Below are 18504 nucleotides of genomic sequence, written 5' to 3'. Positions count from 1 at the left end.
AGTACTTGCTCAGATTGATTCCTTAGTCAGACCAGTCTTCAGCTCAATAATGACATTTGCTGTAAATATACTAAAAAAGTGTGGAATTACAGGTAGATGGATCCAGTATTGTTGCCTTCTTTCAGCTGGTGGACCTGGGCAAATTCTTTTAGTAAATATGGCTGTTGTTGTTTGGGAGGGTTAATGCTGTGTTGTGATAGCATTAGTCCCAGCAGAGCCCATCCAACAGGGATCCCTTTGCAAACCATGAAAATATTTTTTAATTGAAGATTTTTCCCAGACCAAGCATTGTATAGAGTATATGATGCAGCAATTAGCTGGCCTACTGTTTTCCTAGGCTGATTATTCAGAAGTGTCAGTATTGTTTGTACCCAGAACTTCTCCAAACACATTTGAAGGAGCTGGTTGCTTTTCTTCAGCTGAGAGCATTTAGCACATAGTTTTCAGGGAACACTGGGAGCTTCAGTTTTTTCCCTACAAGAAAACATATTTACAAGGAAAGCCTTGCCCTCCAGAAATCAGCTGCTGAAGCTGCTCCTGCCACCCTCAGAAGAGGAGAAAGGGCTCCAGGCAGGGCTGGGACCTGGCTGTTCACATCTGTGCATGACCAGAGAGAAGGGACAAGGAGGGGAGGCTCACAGGCTGAATTTAGGGGGTGACAACATCTTCTGGCCTTGCCCTGCCATTCCCAGTTGTTTCTAAGTCGTGCTGCTGGGAATTGAGAGCCATTTCCATTGCAGGGACGTTTTGGGGTGGATGATGTGTGGGGTTGGGGGTGAGTGCTCAATGAGGTACAGCTGGCACATTTGGGATTGCTGGTAAGTGTGGGAGTCACCTCAGTTATTCCATGACTTGTGTGTAAAGACATCTTCAGAGGAATGATGCAGACTCCAACCTTCCAGTGCAGCCTCTGGGCAAACTGGGCACTGGTTTGCATCTATCATCTCCAAATGTGCAACAGGGGAGTTATCTCAGTGTATTTCACCACTTGAGCACCCACAGGAGAGGTGTGGTGGTAGAACTGCAGGATTTTTGAGGGGATTTAATAGTCAGTGTTATGCAGTTCAGATTTGAGGATTATTTAATGATACAGCAGTGCAGGGTGAAACTGAGGCCTCATTTTTTTCTGTTCTGGAAGATGCTTGAGAGGTTTGCTGACTGTGCACCTTGATGAGGAGTTCAGGCTAGATCAACCCCCACAAATTTTCTTGTCATAAGTAGAGTTGAAAGGTCTCCAGTTTTGTGTTGCTGGTGTTTAGCAAAATCAGATTCCATGGTATTTAATACTGTTTTGGACAAGGTGTCTGTGAACAGCAGCAAACAAATCTCTGGGGTGGCTCAAATCAACAGCTTGTTGAGAGTCAACAGCAAGATAAGTTGCAACCACTCCTTGATTAAAGGAGGGAAAACATGATAGCCCTAGTGATTCATATTATAGAGGGCAGCTTTGGGGTCAAGTGTGCAAGGAGAAGAAATATTGATGTTGCCTCACTGGCACGGTGTGGTGTTAATAGGGTGTTGGCATTTAGGTCATGCTGAATATTTTATATATGCCAGATGAAAAATGACAGTGGGAACAGACTGGAGGGGATAAGTGGAAAGCTTAGGAGGGTAAAAATTCACCTTTCCCAGGCTGCAGTGATGCCAGACATTCAAAAACTGCTTTTAACAGATCAAGCAAGGAAGAGGCACAGCTGATGTTGGTTATTTAAAATTTTATTTGCCTCTAATTTATTCTCATAAAAACACTCTTTAGTATTCAGACAGTACAGACTTCTGATATTATCACGAGTGATATTAGAGAAGCAGTACAAACCAAGCTACCTTAGCATGTAACCAAGCACAGGTGGAACTCAGCCCACCCACACTTGTAAAAACTAATTAACCTGCTTTCATAGGCTTTCTAGTTAAAATGCAATACTCAGTTAATAGTTACAGTCACCAAACCATATAAATAAAATCTAACATGGTAAAATGGAAACGGCTGAATGTGCAAGAGTCAAAGTAAAAATATGTAAGTAGGTATTTTGCTAATTAGAGCAATCACCAGATAACTGCATCTATGTTGTAACTGTCTCTTATAGGTGTGAGGTTTTCCTCTTCATTTCCAGTTAAAGTTCATCACTTTCATACAGTCCAGACTGCTCAGCCAAACGCTGAAACTCCCCTTCTGGTGAGAAAGCTTGTTTCACATCCAGTCCTCTTCCATTAAGTGCCAAATACTTGCTAAAAGTTGGTCGAACTCGCAGCTGCTTTGGGGCTGGGAGTGGCTTATTTGCATGTGCTGGAAGAGAGAGAAAAATGAACTTTCAGTGCCTTCCCAGGCTGGAGAGAGACCCATGGCAGAGCAAACCCATTGCTTTTTACTTGCAATATAAACCAGCAAGCCCTTGGGAGGAATTTAGCAGACAAACCTATATCTCAGCCACTAGAGATTTATATTCAACCTCTTGCTTGGTTAAAGGGAAATTGTAGCCTTTAAAAGTTGAGGATAGTCACTCAAGATAGTTACTTTTTGCCTTGGAAATAAATCCTCCCAGCAGTCTAAACTTAATGAAATTAATTTTGAGGGCCTGTTGTGAGTATAAGATGCCCTTTCTGTGGCACTGGGACCTGGAACTTACTTGCAACCTCTAGCCTGGCGTGGCAGGTGGCCACCCCCGCCCCATTGACAGCAGACACGGTGTACCAGCCAGCATCCTTCTTGCTGGCATTATGGATCAGGAGGCAAATCCTTCCAGTATTGTCATGGAGCAAGCTGAAAAAATGAAGGTGTTAATGCCTAAGTGCTTTGAGGGGGAAGGAGAGAAAACAGAAACAGTTTAGATGCTGAGGAGCTGAGAAAGCCCCAGAACAATTCTTGCAGGGCGCTGCACACTGCTCAGACATGAACACTGCATTTGTGTTAGTGCCACCAGTGAGCCACACCCTGGCAGCCCCACGCTGCACATTTCATTCCTAAAGCTGTGCTCCTCCATGGGAACCCACTGCTGCTGCACCCAGAGCAGCACCTGGGCTCTCTGTGCCCTCAAAACAAGGCTGTCAGCACAGGGACCTGTGCCCCTGTGTCACACACCAGGGGCAGACCCGGCTCTCCAGCCTGCTGCTAAAACACCAGCCCGTCCACATTTGATTCAGCAAATACTGGCTGCTGTTTTCTAACACACCAATGGCCAATCATCAGTAGGATACCTTATTCTGTCTGTGTTATATTGTACCATTTCGTTGTTTCTTTTCCAGTAAATCCGAGGTGTTGGGATGGCAGAGATCTGGCATTCCAGCCTGGCTGTGTCTCCTTCAAAAACCTTTTTGCTTTGTGGCTTGAAAATGAAAGTTGGAGGCATGTGATGTTCTTTGGCTAAATTAAAGAGGAGAGAGAAGGAGGAGTTACTGGAAGTATGGAATGCTCATGTCATGCTTGTTTTTTAAGATTCAGGATGCTAAATTCAGGAGGACATGCTCCTCACTGCATTCCCTTAGCCTGCAGGCAGTCCCCATGAGCACAAGGGTGTAGTAAACACAGTCCACTTTAGAAGGAGAGTCAATTTACATATGTTATCAATCCTGGAAAATTAATAACATAAATTAAATTAAATTCTGGACATCTCACTATATCTAAATATCCTGACAGAAGTAGCTTGAAGGAATACAGCATCCTAGATGTAGTTAATAAAATACTCTTGGAACAGGTACATTAATTTTATTGTTTGAGCCTGAGTATGTGGAGTGCTACTTCTGCTTCTTATTAATTAACATCCCAAACACAGGGAGGAAAGCAGTAGCTTGCTGAGACTTTCCCTGTGTGGCCAGGGAATTGCCAGCACTCAGCCTTACCAATCACTTCCACTTTGACAGTGAAGGAGGCTTCCCCTGCTCGGTTGACAGCCACACACTCGTACGTCCCTGCATCAGCTGATTTGACTGCTTCAAAAATGAACGAGTGGAACCCCTTCTCTGACACTATCATTTTATGGAACTGATCCTGGTGAACCATCCTTCCATTCTGGTACCACATCACATCTGGAGTCGGGAGCCCACTAACCTGTGAGGGAGAGGAGAGCAGTGAAGAGTTAAACACCTTTCAGATAATAAAATCCTCCAACACTACAGGCAGTTTGATGCTGATAGGTGATCAAACCATGTTTCCACTGCAGAACTGTGCAGGGTTGCCTGGTTTGGAATGTTAATGTGATGTTGTACAGAAAGGCTGGTGGAGTGCTGTGGAAAGATGAGCTTTCACTACAAGACAGGAGATGCTGTTCCTGCAACCTCCTGCTGTTCCCTTCTTTGTGGTGGCTTTGATCAGGCCCACGATGCTCACTGCAGCAGGGCTGGCACCCCAGCTGATAGTGGCTGTAAGTATGCTGTCCTGCAGGCATGCTCCAGCTTCCCCACAGCATTCAGAAGTTTAGGAAGCTTGGAGGAAGATGGCTACAGGTCATGTGTAAGTCTGGCCAGAGTTTATTGAAGTAAAGAGATTGGCAGTCATTAGGAAAACCCAAGCCTGTGAGGGAGAGCAGGGTCCTTTCTTTCCCTAAGGTTGGTACAGCTGCCATGAAGTTTTAGGCCATTTTTGAGTTTTGTTTCTATTTAGGTTATTTCCTTGCTTGTCTGCTCTAGCAAGGTACAGTTACCTCAGGGAGGACCCATTAAAAGGAGGTGAGTCCTACACAGACTCCTCTGGATTTGTGTCCACTGAAGTAGTGGAGTCATTGTTCAAAGCACAAGGTTCCCTGCCAAAAAGCCTTTTTCAGCAGGGCATTAAAATTCATTCTTCCAAGGAGGTCTAGAGACATTCCATAGTGGTCTATATTTACCACTATTTAGCTTCAATTATAATCTTATGCAGCTGATTCCACTCACATTTTCCAAAGGAAAATGCTGAAATGTTTAGCCATCTCCTGTTTCTTGGCTTCCATAGCCTGGGGAGACCCTGAACCATCTGCCTTTAGTGCTCTGGCTTATTGTGGCACTGCAGAGACCTCCACATCCCACAGCCCAAGAGGGAATGGAATGGGAATGGAGAGGCTGGCACTGGGATTGGAAGGGAGAGGCTGGCACTGGGATTGGAATGGAGAGGCTGGCACTGGGATTGGAATGGAGAGGCTGGCACTGGGATTGGAAGGGTGAGGCTGGCACTGGGATTGGAAGGGAGATGTTAGCAGTGGGATTGGAATGGAGAGGCTGGCACTGGGATTGGAATGGAGAGGCTGGCACTGGGATTGGAAGGGTGAGGCTGGCACTGGGATTGGAATGGAGAGGCTGGCAGTGGGATTGGAATGGAGAGGCTGGCACTGGGATTGGAAGGGAGAGGCTGGCACTGGGATTGGAATGGAGAGGCTGGCAGTGGGATTGGAAGGGAGAGGCCGGCAGTGGGATTGGAAGGGAGAGGCTGGCACTGGGATTGGAAGGGAGAGGCTGGCACTGGGATTGGAATGGAGAGGCTGGCACTGGGATTGGAAGGGAGAGGCTGGCACTGGGATTGGAAGGGAGAGGCTGGCACTGGGATTGGAAGGGAGAGGCCGGCACTGGGATTGGAATGGAGAGGCTGGCACTGGGATTGGAAGGGTGAGGCTGGCACTGGGATTGGAAGGGAGAGGCCGGCAGTGGGATTGGAATGGAGAGGCTGGCACTGGGATTGGAAGGGTGAGGTTGGCACTGGGATTGGAAGGGTGAGGTTGGCACTGGGATTGGAAGGGTGAGGCTGGCACTGGGATTGGAAGGATGAGGTTGGCATTACTTTGAAGTCGAGCCTGCAGAACCGCCCCTCCTCAATCACGACATCTTCAGGCACTTGTGTAAAACGTGGCTGAAAAAACTTTTCCTGGATTGAGTCATGTCCACGATCATCACCTCTTGAGGATGGTCTGCTCCTGAAAATGGGACAGGAACAGTTAATTGTGTAAAAGCTACTTAGCACAAGTGACATCAAAGCTCTGATTGCACCTGAGTCCCTTAACACATTTAGGAATCCAACACTACAGTTCTGGTTGGTTTTCCAGCTGCATGTCATAACTTTTGATCAGCCACTTCTCTTGCTAAGTTGTTCAATCCAACCAGAAGCATAACCTTCACTATGGTCTAATATCCAAAAGAATTGAATAGAGAAATTTGGCTGTGTTTCATTTTCATAATTTATACTCATTTAAATATTTATATTTCTTTGATTAGAAATTAATCTTGTAGAATACAAAGAATATTTTCCCAAGGTGCATGGAGTTTTTAAACCTCTAATGCTATGCTTAGAATTCACTGGATTAAGATAATAGGCATCATCCCCCATCCACAAAAGGTAGCATTTTAGTCAAAAGGGAGTGAATTTAATAATTATTACTTCAGCAAAAGTGATAAGTAGTGAGATTAAACCTACATTGTCTAGAAATGCTTGAAATAAGATCCTGAAGAACAGCACAGCACAAGCTTTTGCTTTACCTTACATGTGTTGTAGGAACCTGCAGCCTGATGTTTTCTGAGTTCTGGTGCTTGGGAAGAGAAAGAGGAGATGTGAGTTCACTTAGATTTATCTGTAGACTAAATGAGAAGCCATTTTAAGTTCATATTCTGACTGCTGCTTAAAAACAAAATGAATCTACTTCAGAAGTCATTGGGACAGGGAGAAGCAGAACTTGCATGAGGACCTGACACACTGTGCTCACCATAGGCTTTGCCATGGCAGAACTTCCCATTGCTGCCCAGGTGATGGATGCAGCAGCTTTGTCTGGCACACAGGTTTTTCTGCCAGCCCATAACCTTTGTTAGAGAGGAGCAGGACTCCTGGCAAAATCTAAACTGAGAGCTGAGTACAGAGTGTCCTTCCCCACAGCAGGAATAGAAGTGGAATCGCTGGCAAGAGCCTTGTATTGTGCCCACTTAAATATGGTACCAACAGCAATGGACACATGCTGAGCTGGAAAATACTGTTCTTTCTAGATCACAGCACCAGCTAAGCTCGTTGACAACTCTGCAATCACATGACTAAATCTGCTAAAGTACCCAGGATTGATTCCTGTTAGGAGCTTGGATGCTTGGAAAATGCGACAGAGTTTGGTGCCAGCAACTCGTTTTAGCAGTGGAGTCACAGAGAGCAAATGCTGCATGGAAATTTCTGGAGTGCTTGCATTGAGCCATTCCAGTGTTTGGTTCTCTGCTCTGCAGCCCAGTCCTGTGGAACATTTAAGCCTGGGTTTAAACTTCAAGCAGGGAGCCAGTTTTAAATTCAGGGGAAATATTACATGAATGAGAGTTTTGCTGGGCTGAGCTCAATGTGGAGTCCCAAGGCAATTGCCTGTATCTGCTCATTTACACAAGTTCTGTACAGTTAATACTTGTCCTGTGAAGAGATGCTGTAGTGATGAAGTTGCTGATGATTCTAATGTCCTGTTACATGTACTGACTGGGTTAAGTTCCTGAGGAATCAGGAGACTGAATTGCAGTGACTGCAATATTTAAAAATAAGACTGAACAATGGGAGTAAGATGTTCCAAACTTAAACCAGGCTCTGCTTCCAGTGCTCTTTTTTTAAAGCAGCATTTCACACATGCTGAAAAGTTGTCAGTCATCATGTGTTGACTGAATATTTCCTTGTTCTCTGCAAAATATGAGGCTTCCCTTGCTCTCTGACATTCATACTTTTCCCTTCTTTCCTGCTCTTGACAGTTGATTGCTGGGGAGAAATAGCTCAGACTGTGTATTCCTCCTTTGCTGTGATCTTAAGTGTCTGATCCATGCAGGAGTTTTGCTGAGGGCATTTGGTGGGTGTGTGCCTGCTCCTGACTCTCTGCTGCTTGCAGCAGGAGGGGTGTTCTCTTTCCAGCACAGGTACCTCATGCCATACCTCAGACATTGCCACTAACACTGAGCACAGAAGTGCCAAAGACAGCTTCTAACTGGCCTGAATAACCAACAAATGGTGCAAGTCTCTAACTAAAGCACTGTGCACAATGCCAGTAGAGATAGATTCTTGTCTATCAGCATGTGGGCTGCTGAAATAACTGCTTGGCATTCTCTAAATGGTTGCAGCCTCCTGGAAGAGCTAAAACCCAACCAATCCCAGCCCAAGGCCATGACCTCTCACAGCCAATGTCATTTATTCTGAACAGTGACAGGTGTAAATCTTGTCCTGGCCAAGCCTGCACCCAGGCTGTTGGGAGTGGGTACCTGGCACCTCAGGGTGCTGCTCCCTGCCTGTCACAGGCACTGGGTGCTGTGCTGTGCAGCAGCTGCTGGAATTCCTCCCTGGAGAGGTCATTCCTACAGATCAGGCACAGCAAGGGGATAGTGCTTAAATTTTGCCCCTCTGCCATCACCCTGTGAAAACACCAAACCCTGCCACAGAGAGCTCAGCTTGGGGAGCCATCCCCTCATCCGCACTGGTACCAAACAAACCCCATCTCTGCCCCACCCAGGCACAAGCAGGGCCCAGCACAGCCCCAGGAAAGCCTTGCTCTGGAGACAGGTGCCCAGTTACCTGTGCATTCTGCATGCTGTCCTCACCCTGAGTGTCCAGCACAGAGGCAGCGTTTGCTGGTCCGAGCAGCCTGCGAGCCATCCTTTCCTCATAGGTCAGTCGCTGAAAGGGTGCAGAGGAGTTCTGGTCAAAAGTCCATTCACTATTTCAGATCAGCTTGTAAAGAGCACATTAATATGCCACAGATTCAGGATGTTGTCAGTGGAAGCTGGAGCTGATCAGAAGCCCCACGTCTGGCCCAGAGGGTTTGCAGTCTGTGATGCCAACTGAAGTCAGCCTCAATATATACAGCACTGAAATGCATAAAAGATTAAACTGCCTGTTCATCAAAGCCTCCCTAATGCCATCTGTGGCCTTCCACTCCTCCTCTTTCTCTGCTGGGATTATTTATGGGTGGCTGATGGCATCATCCTCAGAAGCCACAGTAAGTCCCAGGGTACCTTTCTGTTAGGGCTGGGAAAACTTCCCAAGTCATTCAGCTGTGGAGCTGCAGGCATGATGGATGCTCCCAAAAAAGCAAGAGCCACATCAGAAGCAGGTGCAGCCAGAGGGGAGCAGCACTGGCCCTGAAAGCACTGGGGAGGTTTATGCCAGCACATCTTCAGGGTGAAATGCTGTGAGCTGTCTAGGGGGAGGCAAGGACACGTTTCAGGCATGACAGTGAGTTCCCACAATCTGGATGTGGCACACAGGAATAAAAAAGGAGCAGATTTAATTTAAAGCTCAGTCAGTTGGGTTACTTTAGAAAAGTATGTTGCTGCCCTGAGCACCAGAGCACCTGACACTTCACTGCCCACAAAGTTTAACTCAGGTTTGGGTTCTGTGACATGAGTACAAGCTCTGACTGAATTTCTGTTCTATAGAGATACACACATCTGCTGCTGAGTGGGGAAAGGTTTGGGAGCCTTGTGGGACTTTTCTTTAGAAGAGAGCACAAGACCTTTAGCAAAACCTTTGAGAGCTGAGTATCCCTGAGGTGCTTGCATGTGTATCAAGTGTGGCTGAGATTGGCCAGTTGGCTCAGACACTGCTGGAGGACAAGAGGAGCAGGACACAGTGGTGATTGCATAAGCCTTATTTTTAGCCTGGCTTCCTATGGGAAGAAAAGCTGTGACAAGCTTTCTTACAGCACATAGGACATTCCTGTTTAGGGGAATATTCACTTGGGTTTGGCCCATTTGTTTGCCTATTCAGTATTTAAAATTACATATATGACACAAACCTGTTCTCACTGATGATCATGAAAACACTCCTTTCTACTTCAGGGGAAAGAAGATGGAAGCTTTAAACACTGGTCTTTCACCAGTCTGCCTCCAGCCAGCAGCAAGGTTCCCACATTAGAAACCTGTCTGCTCTAGCTTGCTGCAGTGGGCTTCCCTACTGGTAGCAAATTTTACTCCCAGATTTTGATTTCTTTGTAAAGGGGATTCCATTGTGACCCTCTGCAGAATAAATAAATAAGTGCTGAGACTAAGAGGCCTTCTTATAGGAGACATGCTTTATGATAAAAGCTCATATAATTTCTTTCATTTATTGTTGTTCATATAAATGAAAAAAAATCACCCCATTTGGTGGTGGTCCCTAGAATGAAATTTCAAATATTCCAATTTTTCATCAAGTTCTAATGATTTTGAGATATTTATTAACCCTAGTGTTGAAAAGCAGGTTGTAGTCATGTCTAGAGAACCGAAACATTCTCCTTAGATTTTTAATTTCCTGTGGATGTGATGTTCAACAGCATCCCCAGAAGAGAGTTCAAATTTGTGCCACAGCTCTAAGTGTGTTCATTTTTTTCTTCACAATGAAAGAATATTCCGGTCACAAATGGCTTTTGCTCCCATGGGACCTGCTGAGGTTCTGAGTCAAGGACTTTGGGCAGTGCTGCCCCTAGCTCAGTGTGGGCTCAGGCTGTGTGCAGGAGGAGCAGCTCAGCCCTGCAGGCTCTGCTGAGGCTCTTCCCTCCTTACCTGGTTGCCATTCTGCAGGAGGCTGTCTTTGCACCGCAGCTTCTTCTCCAGGTCCTGGATGAGGGCCTCCTTTGTGCCTCGAATTTCTTGGTCTGATGTCTTCTGCATAGAGTTGATGCTGGCTTGTTTGTTATACATGGGCTGTGAGTAACTACTCATGCAGGAAGAGAAAACAAAGTTATTCCCATAGGCCTGCTGGGTTATTTGCTACAGCTTCACAGAATGCACGTGAAAATATGAGCCTGCCTCCTAAAAACTGTGGTTCAAATGAACTCACAAAGCATTTGGGAGGTGAACAGGCCAAGCTGGGTAATGGAGTATCAAAACCTTAAGGGGAGGAGGCATCATGGTGCAGCCAAGTCACTGAGTGTCCTCCCACAATATCCATTCAGCATCCCCACATCCTGCGGTGCCCCCTCACAGCCTGACCTGCCATCCACAGCCACAATCAGCTCCTGCAGCTGGCTACTACACTTGATTCTGAAAGATGCCAGGAAAAGTGGAGCATCCATCAGCACAGGTTGCAGAGGTCTGCTGGAGGTCACAGCACTCTGTGCTGACAGGCTCTAACCTTGTTTGTGTTCAGAAATTATTTCTATTCCAAATCCTCTTCCTCCTGTTGCTTGGGGTTTTTTTCTACTGACTAGACCAGAGTAGAAGGGTTACAATTCTGGAATACTGCCAGCACTGCTTGGACTTAATGCAACTTATAACTTTAAAACTTCAGTGGTTTGCCCAAAAGATGAATACATCTCATGTCCCTGTTTGCCCATTAGTAACGTGATTGGGAAAATAATTCCTCTACTCACTGCCTGTTGCATTTAAGAGCAGCTTATATGAAAATCCCTTTGCTATGGAAACAAACAGCCCCACAGCACAAAAACAAACCCCAGCAGTCACTCCACCTGTGTCCCAAACCCCCCACACCCCTGCAGGATGTCAGGAAACACTCCCCAGTTAACCCACCCCATCTTACCTTTCCCCTTCCCTCAGTGCTGTGATTCAGAAAACAGACAGAAATATTCTGATTTCCTGAATGCAAACTGACACTTAGATCTGGATTTTATATCCTGCCCCTATCAACTTTCCAATATCTCACTTTGTGCATATTCCACCCTGACTTTCCCCAGGACCTCCAGCTGATATTGGCAGGAATACAAGTTGGTGAGAAGGCAAGGCCCAGCTCCCTTTGAGATCTCACTGACCTTGGAAGATATTTGGATTGCAGCCCAAAGGCAAAATGATATAATACATATTCAGGAAAGAATTTAGTCTTTGGTCTAAAGGGGCAAAAATTTCAAGGGTCTGCCTTTCTTTTACATATATGATTAATAAGAGGGGTATTGTAGGTGAGTTTAGATCCACATCATGATGTGGAACCTGAAAATATTACTGAGATTTACTAGGACTTTCTAAGGTGTTTATGTGTGGGGAATGCTACTGCCTTCCCCTGTCTCCCTGTTGATAAGCCACGTTTTTGGAAAGAAATTAATTTGAGATTGGTGCCTGTCTTCTGCTCTAAATAACTTCAAGAGATTTCTGTCAAATCACACTACACAGTTCAACCCAGCTCCAGAAAGCTCACACAGCAGCCTGGGCCATGCCCACTGTGCAGTTTAATTCCCACACAAGGGCAAGCACCCGACCCATGCAGAACTCTGCCTTGAGCACCAGCAGTCAGTGGGAGCTGTGCCACTGGCTTCAGCCAGGCTGGGGCTTCACCAGGGCACTGGGCTGGGATGGTGAGTGCTGGGCCAGCCAGAGGCAAGCAGGGCAGGTTAGAAGCTGTGTGTACTTACTGAGGTTCCATGGGAGAAGGAGCTGGGCTGTTATAGTCGGGCTGCGAGGGGAGCACGGAGCACAGGAAGGCTGCGGGGGATTGGTTAGGCATGGGCAGAAGCCTCTGCCCAGATGATGAGCTAGCAGGAGACTGTGCAGATGCAGGTGTGATGGGATATGTGGATTCCTTAGGGGCACTACAGGACGGCGAGGAGAGCGTGATTGAGGAGCTCAGCGATGATGAGGAGGAGAATTTCTGCCCGCTGGGGTTGCGAGGCTGTATGAGGATGGAGGACTGCTTGATTTCTCTGCTTGGCTCTGTAGAGGCTGCAGGTCCTGGAAGCTGCTGTTGCCCTTGACACACATTCTGAGACTGGATAAAGTGTTTTGGACGTTCGTAGTTAAACATGGTTGGTTGGCACATAGAGGACACGGATGGGAGATTAGGGACACTCATAGGAGAGGTTTCACGGCTGTCCTGGGTTTGGGTTGGTGATAATTGGCTTTGGATAGGTGGCTGGTAAAAGCTAGGTGGTAGGCCACAAAAGTTTTCTTGATTGGGCTCCTGGATAGAATGGAGCCCTTGCCTTGCAGAATAGAGGCTTTCTTGGAGTGGGTTTTCCCTTAGGGAAGACAATACAGATAAAATAAATTGTACGTCACAAGCTGAATCACAAAAATACTGTGTTCTGAGCAGTCATTGGCAATCCAAACACTGAAGTTAAAGTTCAACTAAATTAAAGCTTGAACTTAAAATAAAGTTATTTAGGATATGTTAGAACTGTCCCACAACTGTTTGAACATTTTGGGCTACAATAACAAGACCCCCAGTCTGTCTGGCTCAGGTGCAATGATCACCGTGGTTGTCTTATATGCCAGAGCCCAGTCAATTCTAAAGGAAATAGCAACTGGTTAAACACCTGCCTAAGTCTACAGATAAACACAGATACTACTGCTAAGCCAGTACAATTTCCCATGTATCATCTTAACTAAAGATCCCTGGATCCTGCTGTTTTGTGCCCTGTCAAAATGCTAAATGTACTATTCCCCAGAGCCAGCTATCTGTGCCAAGAAATTCCTCATATCCTAAGGAAGCACAAAAGTTTCAGTTTCTTTTAAGTCTAAAACTAAACTTTTGAAACCAAATCTCTTCTCTATCGGATTTTGAATTCAGAGCTTCTAACATCCAACTGAGTTTTGGAATTAGAATGCCAAGGACTATGTCTCTCTGTTTGAGGTGATTTCCTGAGTTTTTCTGTTAAGGCTGCTGATTGACAGAATGACATGAGCTGCAAGTTAGGGTAGGGCAAGCTGAGCTGCTCAGAGTCCAGCATTTATTTTGCAGTTGTTTGATATTTAAACCTGGGCTTTCCATCCACTCAGAACCCAGAAAAATTTCATTGAGCAAGCTTTTTTAAATGCACAAGTGACTTCAGCTCTGGGACAAATAAATAATCCACCAAAATAAATATAAAGCCACTAATAAAAAAAAAAAAAAAAAAAAAAAAAAAAAAAAAAGGAAAAAAAGGAGAGAAAGAATGAGAGAATATAAATCCCCACAGTTACATGTGCTGGAAAAAATGGTAATCTTGCCCCACTGAGATCAGCTGTTTCGCTGCTATATATACCCAGTATATTGTATTCCTGTCTTTGGAGAGCCTGCAGAAGGGCTCCACGAGGTCATAAATTCCCATGGGGGGGGATAACTGGAACGTTGCTCTGATATTGAAGACCCAAGGCTTTCATTTCCTAAAGGTAATCGTCAATATTAGTTGTGAATTAGCTGCAAGTAAACAGAGGCCTTATAGTAAAAATTACCTAACTTTTCCCTTGTCATACTCTTGAAATTTGAAGCTGGCTCAAATTTTTGGAGCATGTCCACACCATGTCGTCATTCAGTGGTGCAGAAAACTCGTTAAGTCTTGTCTTTATGCCATTTTTCTATCACTACCTGTGCACGGATTTGCGCATCCACTGTACCACAGGCTGTGGACAGCAGCCAGCATTTACTTTATTTTCTAACTCTTAACCAAGCTCTGATGCGCAGCGTCACTTCTCACAAGGGATAAGCCATGTTTCCCTCAAACCACTCCACCTTGCAAAATAAATCCGAGGGGACATTTGACCTTACAAGCTGAAAAGAGTGCCTGATAACAGAACAGTCTTCCTGTTTAAAAACAAACCCACGTTTTGGCTCTGGCCGCCCACGCTGATCTGACACCGCCGCTCCCACAGGTGCGGTTTCACCTCCGCATCCCCCGCGCTCCCGCAGCCACATCCCCAGCCAGCTCCCAAGGGAAAAGTGACGCGCAAAAATCCGCAGCAAGCACCTTACCTACAGCCTAGGAGCCGTGCCCCGGGCCGCGGCGGTATTTTGGGGAGGGCCGGTCATTGACGGGCCGGGGCTGTCACAGCCGCCCTGTGCGCGGCGGAACGAGCCGCAGCTTTAATGTGCTGCCAGCGGTGACACCGCGGGCCCTGCCTGTCCCCGGCCCCGCCGCTGTCACAATAAGAGTCTCCGCAGCCCGGACACTGCCAGGGCCGGAGCGGGGCTTGGGCCAGCGCCCGCAGCAGCGCTGGGACCGCCCGGGGCTCGGAACCGCGCTGGGTCTGTCCCTGCTTCGGACCGGCCAGCCCGGCTCTGTCCCTTTTCTATCCCGGCTCTGTCCCAGCTCTGTCCCTGTTCTATCCCGGCTCTGTCCCAGCTCTGTCCCTGTTCTATCCCAGCGCTGTCCCCGTTCTATCCCAGCTCTGTCCCCGCTCTATCGCTGCTCTATCCCAGCTCTATCCCTGTTTTATCCCGGCTATGTCCCCGCTCTATCCGCGCTCTGTCCCTGTTCTATCCCGGCTCTGTCCCAGTTCTGTCCCTGTTCTATCCCGGCTCTGTCCCAGTTCTGTCCCTGCTCTATCCCATCTCTGTCCCAGTTCTGTCCCTGCTCTATCCCATCTCTGTCCCTGTTCTATCCCGTCTCTGTCCCGGCCCCGTCCCACCCGAGGGGCAGTGGCCCCGTCTCAGCGCTGCCGCTCCCGGGGCGTCCCTAGCCCAGCACAAGCGGATAGCTGAAGAAGTCGCCAGATTTTGGCCAGAAAAGCAAGAGCTCTGCCCACAGCACCATCAGGGAGCAAGGACTGCTGAAACATGCTGGAACGTCCCTAAACCCCACTGTGTTATCCCAAGAAAATTCTTGCCCAGAGAACTGGCTGACCCATCCCTGGTGTTCAAGGCTGCATTAGATGGAGCCCTGAGCAACCCGGTCTAGTGAAATGTGTTCCTGCCCATGGCAGAAGAAAAGGCCGTCTGTAAGGTCCTTTCCATCCCAAACCATCCTGTGGTTCTAAATCCCTTGTTTAATTCATGTACTGACTGTTTGTAGCTAATTGCCTCGGTAGTGATAAAACTCGGGTAGAAAGGCAGCAGACACTGAGAGCCAGGTTTAAAGGATGTAAATCCCGCTCGCCCCGTGGCCAGGGCCGCCCGGGGCAGGGGTCTGCTCACAGATGTGTCTGAACACTCACAAACTGAGGAACAAAACCAGCCTTGTGGAAAGAATATGATAAAATATGGTAAATATTCATATTTTGCACTTTGTGTTTGTTATTACAGCTATTTACATGGACGAAAAAATGCAGCTGTGGTGTTAGCACCAGAACAGCAGCAGGTCCTGCTGTCGAGTTAAGTGATTCGTATCCTTTTCATTACCATCTCCGATGCCTAATTGCATCTTAAATTAACATTGTAGTGTTTTAAATATCTTAACTGTACTTCGGAAACCCTCGCCTATTGTTTAAAACACCCCAAACCCGAAGGTACCTCCTCTGTGTCCGTGGGTCTGTCAGCACAGCGACCTTCCAGAGGTTAATCCACCTCTGGTGTTTGTGTTCAAACATCGCCCCATCGTTCGCGAGCTTAAACTACACAGCAGGTGTTAATTGAGTGCTAATTTATATAAATTGCTCGTGTGAAAGTGATTAAGGGAGGGAATTCGTGCCTAGTTGTTGGAAAGGTTATTTGCTTTTTAAGTTTTACGTTAAGGACAAAAAAGAGAGTGCAATAATTTTTAAAAGGTACCTGTATCATGATCATTGCCTTGCAGGAAGCTGTGAGCACGGTAAAGGTCAGGCTCCGTGCTCAGACAGGCTCCCTGGCTTCCCCCCAACATCAGCCCCGAGCTGAAGGTGGCTGCAAGGCATCGATTTAAGGACAATTTATACTCTTTAAAGACCGGACACAAGCGGGACAGCTCGTGTGAAAGGGAAGGAACAGAAAAACGTGACATCCAGAAGGTAGGAAAGAAGGTGAAAGAACTGGAAGCTGAACTGATGAAGGCAGAGGAATAAATCTCTGCTCTTGTGCCAAGTAACTTAATAGTGCTGTGACCAGCTCTGCGAGGTGACAGAAATCATCTTTTCTGACCTGCTTCAGTTTACTCTCTAAGAATGGTGCCCTGCTGTTTTCCTCATTGCTTGAGTCATAAGCAAAAAATGTCCAGAAAAAGAGTTAAGGATCACTTGCTTATTAAGATATTTAAAACTACCTAAAATACCTGGCAGTATATTAGTGCCTGAAGCCTCTTCTTTTGCTTGGATTGAATTTCTTTAATGAAATTAATAACCAAAAATGGTTTTATTCTGCTTCTTTAAGGCTGTTGAGGACACTGTGAGCTGCAGGTGTAAAGGGTTCAGAAAGGAGTAGCTGGCAGTGACAATCTTGTTGAATTGCATTTTTTAGCTTTTGTGGAGTGCCTGTTGCTAGGCAATAATTGGGAGAATATGGGTACAAGGGTTTCATTCATTTTATAGCTATTCCCAGTAATGGTTTTGGTCTGTCATCACTGCCTTTGTTGGTATTTGCCTTTGGTAATACAATTGCAACCACACACACATGAGGGAATTATACACTAAATCTGACTAACAAGACAGTTACTTTACAGACAACCATTAGCCCTGATTGCTGAGTTTGAGGTAACAGCAACATTTACAATGCTGAGTCACATTCATAATGATGTTTCAAAGCACCTGGCAGTATGTATGTAGGATTTAAAGGTATTTAAATTCTCATAGATGGGTATATCTAGAAATTGTGATGGTTTCTCTCTGTATTTTGAGATGTGTCCAAAGTCTGGACTTGTTAATGTTTTTGTTTATATATATATATGCATATGCAACCTACATTTTCAGCTATTACACGGCTGATTTTGGTGGTATGGTAAATTCCTTTATGCATTAGAGTCTGCTTAGAGTCCAAGCTAATTTGCCTGGAGCAAGCTTGGATTTCATAGAAAGGCTTGAAGCCAAACTGAGAGCTTCCTCTTAATGATCTGCATTCTGGTTATTGAAGCAAAATCATTTTTACTCAGTGATTTAGCAAAAAATCTCCTGCATGGAGACATCTATATTGAAACATGACCTCACCCATGGTAAAATTTGAAGGAAGGTGTTCAGAATTGTTAAAATAACTGGTTTAGTTAAAATGGCTGAGTAGATCCAAAAATAATCTCTAATCCAGGGAGTACTCTCTGTCAGGGACAGGCGTTTGCACAGTCTGTAACAGGATCCCTGAGCTGCAGGCTGCACTCAGAGGGACAGCAGGCACACTCCCAGCTCCCAGTGTCACTAACAGGACTGAGGGAATCCTCTGCTGCACTGAACTGTCCATTCGAGGTCATTATTGTGTCTATAAACCCCAGAGAAACCCTCCAGAAATGGGGATGACATCACCCATCTGTGCATCCTAACCTGTTTTGTTTCTCTGGAGCAAACAAACAGGATAACTGATAATGCAGTAACTGATAATGCAATAAGTGTACAGCGACTTGAGAGCTGCATTTGGGATAGAAATTTGATCAAGTCTTGTTATAATACTCTATTACTGAGGGAGAATCTCCATCTCCTGAGCAGGGAGTGTCCCTACCAGGGCACGGGACAGTTTTCCTTCTACCCAGTGGGTCACTGGTTCAGTGGTTTTCCCCCACATAGTCCTGGCTGCATCACACTTACAGGATCTTTAGTTTTATTGCTGTCTTTCAGAATAGGAAACAGAAACATGAGGTGATGCCACTGGCCAAGGCCACTGAGGAAAGTGGTGGCAACAGAACCTTGAGATTTCCCAGGTACTGTGACCTTTGCCTCGTGCTCTGCTGTGGGGTCAAAGGTCTCCTAGAGGACAATTATTTGAGGTGATGCTTTTAAGTTACCCACAGACAGGCACTCCTGCAAACCACATCAGGCACTTCCCTGTTGCTTTAGGTGGTTACACACCTGGTCAAACGCAGCCTGTGCTGCCAGGCTGGT

The 18504-nt window shown here is 46.2% G+C and overlaps 1 protein-coding gene across 2 annotated transcripts; it reads right to left on the bottom strand.

The window, feature by feature from the left end:
• Positions 1–1700: 1700 nt before the first annotated feature.
• On the bottom strand, positions 1701–14705 carry MYOT (myotilin). Of its 2 annotated transcripts, XM_079320199.1 has the most exons (10): positions 14549–14705; positions 12234–12836; positions 10435–10585; positions 8468–8569; positions 6433–6482; positions 5741–5873; positions 3835–4042; positions 3193–3358; positions 2625–2758; positions 1701–2284 (listed from the first exon to the last, which is right to left on the bottom strand). In XM_079320199.1, exons 2-10 carry the CDS (start codon positions 12668–12670, stop codon positions 2112–2114), a joined length of 1554 nt encoding a protein of 517 aa, XP_079176325.1. In that variant the 5' UTR covers positions 12671–12836; positions 14549–14705; the 3' UTR covers positions 1701–2111. The 2 variants fall into 2 exon arrangements, with proteins under 2 accessions (XP_079176325.1, XP_079176326.1); XM_079320200.1 differs by lacking the exon at positions 12234–12836 and having other exon boundaries at positions 14549–14689.
• Positions 14706–18504: the final 3799 nt, after the last annotated feature.

This window comes from Erithacus rubecula, assembly GCF_903797595.1.
Source record: "Erithacus rubecula genome assembly, chromosome: 16".
Taxonomy (NCBI): Eukaryota; Metazoa; Chordata; class Aves; order Passeriformes; family Muscicapidae; genus Erithacus; species Erithacus rubecula.
The sequence above is the reverse complement of the archived record's forward strand: the minus strand, read 5'-3'. Positions and strand labels throughout refer to the sequence as shown.